This window comes from Eretmochelys imbricata, chromosome 8 (assembly GCF_965152235.1).
Source record: "Eretmochelys imbricata isolate rEreImb1 chromosome 8, rEreImb1.hap1, whole genome shotgun sequence".
In the NCBI taxonomy this organism is placed as follows: Eukaryota; Metazoa; Chordata; order Testudines; family Cheloniidae; genus Eretmochelys; species Eretmochelys imbricata.
In genome coordinates this window covers 104,386,346-104,399,158 of record NC_135579.1, presented here as the reverse complement: position 1 = coordinate 104,399,158, position 12,813 = coordinate 104,386,346, and the positions used below count along the sequence as shown (strand labels likewise).

General features: G+C 39.4%; 1 protein-coding gene across 6 annotated transcripts in view; it reads left to right on the top strand.

Moving 5' to 3' along the window:
* MAST2 (microtubule associated serine/threonine kinase 2) overlaps positions 1-12,813 on the top strand; it is a 389,497-nt gene that overhangs the window by 26,450 nt on the left and 350,234 nt on the right. For 5 of the 6 annotated variants that reach the window (XM_077824259.1, XM_077824258.1, XM_077824257.1 and 2 more), the window contains exon 2: positions 3,259-3,406. In XM_077824259.1, the coding sequence (XP_077680385.1) occupies positions 3,259-3,406 (148 nt within the window). Of the gene's footprint in view, positions 1-3,258; positions 3,407-6,915; positions 7,051-12,813 lie in introns of those variants that run through there. The other variant, XM_077824260.1, reaches the window with a different exon arrangement.

Here is a 12,813-nt window from a genome sequence, read left to right as displayed (position 1 = left end):
TACAGAACACCAGGCAGTAAAAGAAGTGGGAGTTGGTTCCTTGGATGTTCTTGACATCCATTTCCTTTCTTTCCCAATGTGTGCTCTGTATTGGACTGACTTCTACAAGTCTGTGGTTGGCTGATGGGATCTATTTAAAAGGGCTTGAGTATTTCTTGTCTCACTGCACAGAGGTGTTCCCTCCTAATTATTCTGAGAGACTATAGCAGATCTTTCCATCCTCTGTATATAGTTAACACATCCCAATCTGGGGCAAATTAAGCTTTCTGGCTATATTATTATTGATTCCTCTTATTATAGAATTCTGAATTAAAATTTTGCTATTCTTGCTTTGATTCATTGAAGAACTTTTTAGATGCCTAATATCACTTTTCTGATTCTTGAATGACAGCTGAACAAAATTACTATACTGACAGTCTTCTGAAAGCTTGTTCTATTGTTTACAAATCAACCCTGTCTGTCATAGGAGTTTGACTGACACAGTGTGTACATAGATCTCAGTGATATTTTAAATTGGGTAGAATGCAGGTTAGTATTGTAAAAGTTAAAAGCACATTGTCTCTGAATGTTGCATTATGAAATTTTTATAATCATATACTCAAATTCTTGATTGAAATAAACAGACAAATCTAAATTATTTTTTTAAATGTCTGCAAATCTAGCATGCATGAATAGGGGTCTTTTTCCGTAGAATCTTTCAATAGCTGCATAATCTGTAGAGCCAGGGCCGGCTCCAGCGTTTTTACTGCCGCCGCTGAGGGCGGATCGCTACCCCAGAGCCCGACGTCCTACCGCCCCTTTACATTTGCTGCCCCAGGCACCTGCTTGGTTTGCTGGTGCCTGGAGCTGGCCCTGTTTAGAGCAAGTTTCAATGCTTATGCATTAATGAAAAGTACACCTGAAAAATGTTCTGAACCTGTCTTGGTTTAACCCATAATAGGGAGCAATCTAAATTTTCCTGTTGGGATGGGAAACCCAATTTCCCCAAACGGGGCTTATTACGTAAGATCTAAAAAGGTTAAATATGTAGTCACTAGAGGAATTTAAGTTAAGAACGAGTTAAGAACAATTTTTATACATATCACGCACCTATTCAGTAAAAATGTCTCTTAGATACATTCTTTAGACTTGCTACTGGTTATTTATGGCCCTTAGCTGGACTTTTTTTTTATTTAGATGTTATGCCAGAACTTTTGGGGAGAAAACATTTGTATTAGCAAGAAGACCTTGGAGAAGACCTTATGGGATAATGGGAGCAATCCCTGGTGAATGTGTATATATATTTATAGTTCTTTTACTTAAGACAGTTCTCTGTTGCCTCATCTTTAATTTTTATCATTAATGCCTAATCATTAATTTTGCCTCATCTCTACAGTTTCCAGATACCTCCTTCCTTTTTCCACTCCATGTAGATGTATCCTTGTTTTCTTGCAGTTCTGGGGGAAAATATGCAGGATGATAGGGTATATATTAAATATTTTATTTTATTGTTTCTGGGTACTCACATGGGCAAAAAAATGTCCAAATCTATACAAAAATATATTTTATTCATGCTAGTCTTATTTAAAGAATTTCAAACTACTGACAACATTACTAAAATGTAACTCAGGCTTTGTCTTATTACAGTACCCCCCCAAACAAAAAACCCACAAAAAGCAAACAAACCCCAAAACCTGTGAAGATTACTTGACAAGAATTTATTTAAAGGCAAAATGATACCTATGTGGCCCTTTTTTGCAGAAAAATAAGCTATTTTCTCTTGTATGGTCTTCTATATACTTTCCTGATCCAGAATGAGAAACATGCTAAATGTATTTATTTAACTTAGATCACTGATAAATACACAGTCAGATAACTGTCTATTTAGGTCAGTGATACTTGGATCTCAGTGGTTCAGGAGCCACATTAGCAATCAGTATTACTCAAAAGAGCCACCGTAGTGTGAATTCATTGTTTGATTTACTATAGTACTATATAGTCATATTTAAATAGTATGACTGGAAGAAATATTTTGTGTGTGTATAAAAATTATTCTCCCAGCAAAATGACTGACCAAGTATTTTATCAATTACAATTGGTTAATACCATAGTAAACACATCCTGATTGGTTAATAACATTGGTTAATAATTAATCAGTGTTTTAATATCATGTGCTGCAAAGAGCCGCAGGAGACACATTAAAAAGCCATTTTTGACTCGTGAGCCTCAGTCTGAGTATCACTGGTTCTAGGTAACAGGTAGGTATTTTTTTGAGACTATATTAAGTAGAATCTGATAGTGTGAAAATGTTGATTATAGATAACTCTGCAGCTCCTAGGTAGCAGGAAAATGGCCATATGTGTTTTAGGAAATGAGTTCCCAGTACTTGCAGAGGAAGTGGTGAGAGTGAGAAGAGGGTGGAGCAGATCTAACTATGAAAACTTAATTTAAGAAAACTTCGAAGAACCTTGTTTCTGTAAATTCCACAACCTTGCATCTGCTGTGAGACAAATTGGTAGGGTTTTACAGTAGATTCACTAAATTATACACAGGGTGGATTTGATTTAAATTGATCAAAATTGTGGGACTTAGTTTTTAGTTTGTGTGACATTATTTCCTCATGCTAGTTTTCCCCCTACTGTTACTCGCACCTTCTTGTCAACTGTTTGAAATGGGCCATCCTGATTATCACTACAAAAGTTTTTTTTCTCCTGCTGATAATAGCCCACCTTAATTGATTTGTCACATTAGAGTTGGTATGGCAACCCCCATCTTTTCATGTTCTGTGTGTGTATACCTATCTACCTACCTACTGTATTTTCAACTCCGTGCTTCTGATGAAGTGGGTTTTAGCCCACAAAAGCTTATGCCCAGATAAATTTTAGTCTCTAAGGTGCCACAAGTGCTCCTCGTTCTTTTTGTATAAGGTAGGTAACCTCTCCATCTCCAATGAGGGCAGGACAAAAAGAAATCTGCTTAATCTGCAGCAAGGGAGATGTAAATTAGATATTAGGAAAAGCTTTCTAACTATAAGAATAGATAAATAGGTTACCGAAAGAGATTGTGTAATCCTCACCATTGGAGGTTTTTCAGAACATCTTAGACAACACTTGTCAAGGATGGTCCTAGGTTTACTTGGACTTGCCTCAGTTGTGGGGGATAGGTAGATGATCACTTCCATCCCTACATTTCTGTGATTAGTTTCTAGACAAATTGTCTGTTTTCTGAAACCTATTTAGTTGGTTCTTACAGACTTTTGTTTGTGTTTCCCTCCCCCAGGACATGGTAACAGAATCCACTCCATTACGCTGCAGAAAGCTCAGTAACCCTGACATCATTTCATCTACTGGGAAAACTAAACTCCATCGTCAGCTAAGTCAAGATGATTGCAAACTGCGGAGGGGTAGCCTGGCCAACTCTTTGTCTGGTAAGCTGCTTCGTACAGTACTCATCTGATAATTGATTGACTATCAAATGTACAGTATTTTGTAAGAGTACAAAACTGTCATAGGGTTGTTCAACATACCTTTTCTTTCAGTGAAACCAAGGAGTCATTAAGTATTGACATTCTGCTTGCTGCTGTGCAAAACACAAATGAGGATACACTCCCTGCTCAGAGGATTTTAAAAAAACAAACAACCAAAACAAATAGAATGGTTTATTTTGTATCAATGAGACAAATGACTCTTAAAATCTAAAATTATTTTCTCTTATTTAGAGAGGAAAATCATTTAATGCATAAGAATATGATCGTTTCAAATGCTAGGAATGACACGGAAGAAGATTCAGAGTTATGTGGGAGGAGGATACAAAAGGAAATATTAGGAGGGAGTCTAGGGTGGAGTGAGGAGGAGGAAAAGAGCAGAGATCTAGTGAATGATAATTAGAACCCCTTACTAGATGCCGAAAAAGCTACATTCCCACAGTTGAGGAACAAGGTTGTACTGGTTAAAAACCTAACCTGGTTTAAAATGGAAGTGAAGGCAGCTATGGAAAACTAGATTTTAAAAAAAAAAAAGGAAAAAAGATGAAGGTGATAGTAATTAATGCAAATGAGAAGTTAGGAATTGTAGAAAATTGATCAGGGAAGCCAACAGGGACGCAGAGAAATCTGTAGCCTGTGAATTTAAGGACAATAAGAAAGAGCTTTTAAAATATATTAGGAACAAAAGAATCCTGACAATGGTGTTGGTTCATTACTATGTGGAAATTGTAGAATTATCAATAATAATGCAGAAAAAGTAGAAGTATTCATAAAGGAAATCTATTCTGTCTTTGGGGAAAAAGCAGTTAATATAGTCTCATCCTATGGTGATAACATTCCTTCGATTCCACTAGTTATCGCTGGAGGATGTTAAAACAGCAGCTGTTAGTTAGACATTTTTAAATTAGTAGGTGCAGATAACTTTTATCCAAGAGTTGTAAAACAGCTTAGCTAAGAAGATGACTGGACCATGAATTTTGATTTTCAGTAAGTCATAGATTTTAAGGTCAGAACGGACCATCATGATAGTCTAGTCTGACCTCCTGCACAGCGCAGGCCACGAAATCTCACCTACCCACTCCTGTAACAACCCCTTAACCTATGTCTGAGCTATTGAAGTCCTCAAATCATGGTTTAAAGACTTCAGAGTGCAGAGAATCCTCCAGCAAGTGACCCGTGCCCCATGCTGCAGAGGAAGGCAAAAGACTCCCAGGGTGTCTGCCAATCTGCCCTGGAGGAAAATTCCTTCCTGACCCCAGATATGGTGATCAGCTAAACCCTGAGCATGTGGGCAAGATTCACCAGCCAGACACCCAGGAAAGAATTCTCTGTAGTAACTCAGATCCCACCCCATCTAACATCCCATCACAGGCCATTGGGCATATTTACCACTAATAGTCAAAGGTCAATTAATTGCCAAAATTAGGCTATCCCATCATACCATCCCCTCCATAAACTTATCAAGCTTAGTCTTGAAGCCAGATATGTCTTTTGCCCCCACTGCTCCCCTTGGAAGGCTGTTCCAGAACTTCACTCCTCTGATGGTTAGAAACTTTCATCAAATTTTAAGTCTAAACTTCCTGATGGCCAGTTTATATTCATTTGTTCTTCTGTCCAGTCTTGGAGCACTGGGGAAGTTCCAAAAGACTGAAAGACAGGTGATGAACGAAGTATTTAGGAAGGAACAATCAGTTGCACACATACATAATGAGAAATGACTGCCTAGGAAGGAGTACTGCGGAAAGGGATCTGTGGGTCATAGTGGACCACAAGCTAAATATGAGTAAACAGTGAAACGCGGGGTGGCGGGGGGAGAGAGAAGGCGAACATCATTCTGGGATGTATGAGCAGGAGTATTGTAAGCAAGACATGAGAAGTAATTCTTCTGCTCTACTCTGCTCTGATTAGGCCTCAATTGGAGTATTGTGTCCCGTTCTGGGCGCCACATTTCAGGAAGGATGTGGACAAATTGGAGAGAGTTCAGAGGAGAGTAACAAAAATGATTAAAAGAAAAGGAGTACTTGTAGCACCTTAGAGACTACAAATTTATTTGAGCATAAGCTTTCGTTAACTACATGCATCCGATGAAGTGAGCTCATGAAAGCTTATGCTCAAATTTGTAGTCTCTAAGGTGCCACAAATACTCCTTTTTGCGAATACAGACTAACATGGCTGCTACTCTGAAAAATGATTAAAGGTCTAGGAAACATGACCTCTGAGGGAAGATTGAAAAAATTGGGTTTGTTTAGTTTGGGAAAAAGAAGACTGAGAGGGGACATAACAGTTTTCAAGCATGTAAAAGGCTGTTACAAGGAGGAGGAAGCAAATTGTTTTTCTTAACCTCTGAGGCTAGGACAAGAAGCAGTGGGCTTAAATTGCAGCAAGGGAGGTTTAGGTTGGACATTAGGAAAAACTTCCTAAATGTCAGGGTGGTTAAGCACTGGAATAAATTGCCTGGGGAGGCTGTGGAATCTCCATCATTGGAGACTTTTAAGCACAGGTTAGACAAACACCTGTCAGGAATGGTCTAGATAATTAGTCCTGCCACAAGTGCAGAGTACTGGACTAGATGACCTCTCGAGGTCCCTTCCACTTCTGATTCTATGACATGCAAATTGTTAAAGGGTAAATGGGATGACCCAGTTAATTATAGGCATGTGAGTTTTATAGGACTTTGTAGGGGAAGAGTTTGAAGCTTCAACTTCTGATGCAGAAGATGAAAGGAAGCAAGTTGGAGGGATTCAGAGAGGAGTGTGATCAGTTCCTACTTACCCATGCTTCAAACAATTTTCACTTCTAAAGCCCTCTTGGTAGCCACTGTTTCTCTCCTTTGCATATTCTATCATGCTGCCTCTTGTTCTTGGAATTAACTCTTTTCTGGTGTGCCAAATTACTTGCCTTTTTCCGTTTTAATTCTTCAAATGTATTCTGTCATTGAAGCCTTTCAATAATGATCTCTTACACATTTTCACAGCTATAAGTTTTCACTGTTTTCTGGGTATTACAAGTTTGAACTCTGTCTTTTATATTTGAATTAAATTGTAACATCTTTGGCGAAGATCTTATAAATATATGTATAGCTCTCAGTGTATTTTCTGAGCTCAGCAAATATATTAATCAGTAAGATATTGGATTTACAGAAAAATTCATGTGAATGGTTTAATTATAGTAAAAGAAATATTTTTGTATGAAATATTTAGCTAATCAGGTCTTTTTGCTGGTAAGGTTTTTAGAGTATTTTTTACATCCTTACAGTTGTGTTCTTTGGTGTATTATAGAAATTGTTTCCTTAAACACTGTTACCACTGCGTTTAATAGTTTGTATGTATACATTGTGTATTAATTTTTTTCCTTTTGGCTGAAATTATTTTTCTTAAGAGCTGAAATTTTACTTTTTGCTATTCCCTTTAATCTATCATCAGTTGATGTAGTTTACTTTCCGCTGTAGAGCCAGAGAAGATGGATGGTCCAGTGACTAGAGCGGTAACCTGGAACTTGGGAGACGTGGATCCAATTCCCTTGTCTGCCACAGGGTGCCTGGGCAAATCACCTAGTTCTTATTCTTCAGTTTCCATGTGTAATATGGGGTAATAATTATTTTTCGTCACCGGGGAAAGATGAATACATTAATGATTCTGAGGTGTTTGGATACTATGCTTGTATGGCCATATAAGTGCCTAAGATAAATAGGATCACAAGAACACACTTTTGATTTGAGTAGGCTATACATAAGTCACTGTCAGGTGTTGGCTGTTTTTTAATAGTAGCAGTAGGCCAAGGGAGTGTGTATTTTTGCCAAAAAAATCCAATATCCTACCCCAACAGTGCCATCACAAGGAATTTGGAGGCTACCTGGAAGAGAACTGAGGGGACCCCCTTTCCATTAATAATATTCTATTACCAATTTAATAGAAGTATGAAAATACTTTAATGACCTATAGAAATTCCCAACTAGTAGTTGACTGAGTCTACCTTCGAAGCTAAACAAATTAAAAAAAAAAAGCCTGTTGCATTTTACTTTTGTCAGTGGATAACTGCTGGAAAAATGTATGTATTTTTCTTACCTTGTTTATGCTGAGTAATGGAGTGCTCTATTGATGAATTCTTCTATGTCATGTCCTTGAAGTCCAGTGTCTTGCAAATGTTACTTTCTATGGACAATGTAATCTGTCCTACTAAAGGTTCTTCAGCATGGTAGACCTCAAATAAGTTTTTATTGACTTAAGTTTTAAGAAACTTCTTTCTGCCGGTGCCGCAGATATTGGAGCTGTGAGAAACACCTGCAGAGCAATACGCGTGTTTGGGTACAGCGTGGACAAACTGCTTCTGGAATTGAAGTGTCTCAAGTGCATTGGCAAAACACCAGAAAGACTCTGGAGTTATGTACCAGGTTATACCTGTCTGTATTCACAGTACAGCCATCAGAACTTGTCAGAGTTGATTTCAGGTTACTAAGCAATTTTTCTAACATGCTGGATGGAGAAAAGTTTGTTGAAATATGTTTCTCATATTACGCCGGAATCCAAACATGTTCACGTGTTCTCACAAAAATTTAAAAATGTTGTCCCAGCTTCATGAGAGCAGTGTCCATAGCAATATTGAAGAAGTCAAATTTAAATCTCTCTTCTGCATTGCCAGTGACTTGATCCTCTGCTTTGTAGCTTTGCAATTTACTGTAGACTTACGTTTCAGCTCGTTCTGCAGGTACTGACATTTTTAGCAATTAACACCTCTTCAAATCCATTTTCATGATAATTCTGTGTTTGTCCGAGTCACTTAAATTGATTTGCTGACTTCATCAAGTCCAAGCATTGAGCTCTATTTTTGCAATTTTAATTTTAAGCAGTAAACTTTTACAAGCCACAAGTGAGACTGAACTGAAATGAGGGGAGTTTATCTGCCAGTGATCTGGCTTTTGCATATATACCCTATTATCTTTGGTCATTTCTTTCAAATTCAGTAGTACTCTTCGCACACTCTGTCTGAAACTGCAAAACTTTGATATTTCCACTTTTGCTCTCTGCCAGGCACAAAAAATGCCTTTTTGTTCTTTTAAGTTAAATGAGCTTGCACCCTTGATACAGTCCTCATGTTAGCTCCATTATCATATCCCTGTCCCTTGCAGTTATCCAATGTCATGTCATATGTCTGGGTAACTCTCTTAAAGTATCTCATCTGACAGAGCCTTTTTGGTAGTTTCCTCTACATTCAGAAATGATGGGAATTGCTCTTCAATCTTGACTTCTGTCTCTTTGTCATTTTGAGGTATGTTAATATCCGACACTTGTTCCTTGTGACTGATAACAGATGTGCAATCCAAAATAATGGAGTAATACTTCATCTTGTTGATGTTGCTAATTGTATGTTATCTTTTGAAATAACTTCAAAATGATATTGTATTGCAGGGCTATGTATTGGTGTCTGTCTTCTTTAGTAAAGAACCATCTTGTGTTCCTTCATCACAGGCACAAATTTAGCCAGTAATTGAACTTGGCCTAAAAAGTTTCCATTTCCACTCTCATTAAGTTTTTCCATGGATCCACAAAATGCTAGGTTCTGGTAAGTTAAGTGAAGAACAATGGCCACAATTCTTTTAAGTACACGTTGCAAGTGTTGTCTTTTAGTTTTGAGGAATGATTGTGAATTCTGGTCAATTGCAGATTCAATTTTCGGTTATGGTTCCAACTCTCTCTTCTTTTCTGTATATCCGATTGAACATGGTTTTTCTCATGAGTTTCGAGAGGTTTGTGGTTATATTGCCTTCCTGAAAACCACCACCACCGAGAGACTACGCTGACCAACACCAAATAATTTGCAACAAAAGTAGAACGCTACATCCTCTTAACACTGGCTCATATATTCTGGTAGTTGAACATTTTTCAATTTTCTTATTATTTTCTTCTATAAACCTGCTCCATTGTGACTTAGAAAACTTTTACTTTTAACTTGCAGTGATCCATGTTTCAGTATGGTTATTCTTGCTTTGTCATGGATGAATTTGGGCCATGTTGAAGGACCACTGACATTAAAAGGGGATACTGAAATTAGTGCAATGTCTTCTGAGTTGTGATTACTCCACTTGTTGAGATATAGCGGTGAACGATGAGACAATGTTCCTTGCTTCTTATTTTCTTCATGCCCCTCTAAGTTTATTTTTTCTTTTTTCCTTGATTTGTTTCCTGGACTAATTGTACATTTGAAGAGGTGCCAGGAGTCAAACCTCTCAAGTGCACCTTTGTCTCTTAATATGATCCTGTTTCTCTCTCGTCCTCTCTGATCTAGTGATCTTGACTGGGCTCTGGACCACTGCAATCCATCCCATAAATAATAAAAATCCTTATTGTGTTTTAGTCTTTGTAATCACCAAGCATTCATATGCACTGTGTTAAAGTTAAACAGCAGCACAACAAGTATCTGCAACTGCAAAGCAGAAATGCAAAAGCTCACCCTAAGCAGGGAAAATACCATCTCTAGGAAACAGAGTTAGGGGGCTTCGGGGGGGTTTCCCAACCAGACATGGCTAGGGAATGTACTGTCTCTGTAGGGACTGCATATGTCTAAAGAGTTCAACCATGGTGTATCCTCCTACTCTGTTTACTTTGCATCTGCAATAGCACTGTGATTATGCAAATAGACATATGAAGTGCAATTATGGGATACTTGGCATACATTTAGTCTGCCCTGCATCAACTGAAATAGCCTAGAAACTACAGACTGGATCTTAGGCCCCCTTTGGATCTAAGGCCATCTGCTGCCACAGGTTTCATAAGATGGGTTGCTACAGCATTGACAGAACCCCAAATTCCAACACATTTGTATTCAAGTAGAGATGTCTGAAGCTTCTAATCATTTGATGGAGGTAGAAAATTCGAGTCTAAACTGTAAGAGGTTGTGCTGGTGATTTAGACTCTTCCCTTTGAGTTGGTACTGAAACCATGTTCAAACCTAGTATCTGGGGGGGCACTGAGCTGCTAGAGATGCAGTCTTATGTGGACATTCAAAGCCAAGGTACTGACCAGTTGCTGATGTTAAAGCAGAGTTGTTAGTCTGTCCTGTCCAAATTCCATCTTGGTAATTACATTGTGCTTACCAAAATTCCTGTTCGGAGCTGGATGAAAAATGTCCATCCAAATGATTTTCTGATAAAACATGTCTTTTTTGTAAAATGGGAATTTTCCATGGAAAAATTTTAGTTTTGCACAAAAAAAATTGGTTTTTTCATTGTGAAAATTGAAATGACAGCTGCCCTCCGGGAAGGCCTCGTCAGTTGCACTTTTTACCTGTGAAATTGACAAAAGCTTTCATGGAGGGCTGCTGCAGCCCAGTGCCTTGACTCTCTGCTTCTCAAGGTATGTCTGCACTACAGTGTAAGCCCAAGTTCAGATTCAGGCTTGAGCCCAAATTGCCCTTCCAGCTACACACACACCTCTTGGATTTGGGCTTGGAGCTGGAGTCCTGGATTTTCTGTGGGTAGAAGGTTCGAGCCTGAGTGAAGCTGGGACCCAGGGTTCAATCCCTATTGCTTTGCAGTGTAGATGCAGTTCCACTTGACCTGGGTCCTGAGAGTTCGCCAAAGGTATCCCATGATCCTATGGGCCAACTTCCTTTTTCCTTTCTATCCCAAGAATCTCCATTTGACTCAAGTGAAAATGAAAGCCACCCCCTTGGTCATACAGCAGATGCTGAGTGAGTCAGTGTTAACTCTTTCTTTGTCTTCTGACCACTGAGCTGCAAACACAGCATCAGAGAGCCTTCTGTGTTTGCAGTACTGACCAACCAGAAAAAGTTTTTTGTTAAGCGTGCTGCATCATGGTCACGGGAGTACAGCCAGATTAATCTCTGATGTGAGGTCAGCAAAACTGTGGACTTGAGTAGGATTACCAGAAATACTATGTATATCAGCAAATAGTGAAGAAGCTGGCAGCTTTGCAAATTTACCACACTGGTGACCTGTCTGGGGAAGCAAATTAAGTGGCTCAAGAGTGAGTGTCGGAGGACCAAGAACCAGAACTGACCTCATGCAACTCACCAACACCGTGCCTGTTTTATGTGGAGTTTTACCAGATGCTGGGCACTGCACCCAGGATAGAGCCACCTGTGGAGCACGATGACCTGTTCAGCCGGGATGGTGCCCTGATGAACCCAGAATCCAGCATGCAGACTTATGGAAGACAGCAGCAGGTGCCAAGCTAGTAGCCTGAAGTCCCTCTGTTGCTGAAACCGGCCGCAGAGCAGGCTTTGGAACAGGATCAGCAGCAAATTCTGTTTGATGCACCCGAGGAACATCCTGCTGCGGAGTCTGCAGCAGACACCGAGGGGACAGAAGTCACCCTTGAGCCCGGTAAGTTTCTAGCTCCATGTGAATGGAATAATGGGAGGAATTTCCACTCTATGAACTAATGCAAAATTTATGAGAACCCCTGGCTAGCAGCATGTATCCACTAAAGCTGGACTGTATCCCAGCGACTTGGTGTCCACCCTCCTCTTTCTACCCACTACGTGGAGTTTGAAATGGTGACTGGGAAATGCCAACAGTAAAGTACACCTTTTAAAGAGTATTTTTACTGGAAAGGCACTTTTTTTTTTTGCTAGGGTAATTCCTGTTTCTTAAAAATATTACACTGCTGTATCTTTAAATTTGCTGCTCTGTAATTACTGAAAGGTCTGTGGAGCTAGAAACCGTGAACGTACGTGTGTGTGTGTTCGGGAAAATGTTTTCGGTTTCCAAATCTAGTCCATTTCAGTTAGAGAGAGCCCATAGAATAGGGGATAAAATCATTTGTCCCAAGTACGAGTGGGGTGGGGAGGAGGAAGGCTGTGGAGTTTTGTGTATTTGCATTCAACTGTAACAGGATAAGCCATGTGGAAGCTAACACAGCAATCCTGTTGATTCCTTCATGAATTCTGACCCAATCCTGTGTGCTGATAGCTGCAAACTTTTCCTGAAGCAAGAACTGCAGATGGGTAGTCATGTTGCGAGGAAGGGCATATTTTCCAGGGCCACATCGGTAGCCCTCTACTCACAAATATGCTGTTTAGTCACTGTACGTTTGAATACTTGAGCTGCATGCACTGCAGGTTTTCCACCAGTAGCTTGGATAACATCTTTCTTAGCCAATAGGATACCACAAGAACACTTATGTTCTCCAAAATGGTAAAGGACTGAAATAATAGAAAAAGCTTCTGTAGCAAGGTCCTCCCTGACTGCCCCCTCCCCAACTTAGTTGTGCAATTTTTGTAAAATTGGTGTCCGTAGCCTCTGTTAGCCAGAAGTTGTGAATGAGCGACAGGAAATGGATCACTGGATGATGACCTGTTCTGTTCATTCCCTCTGGGGCACCTGGCACTAG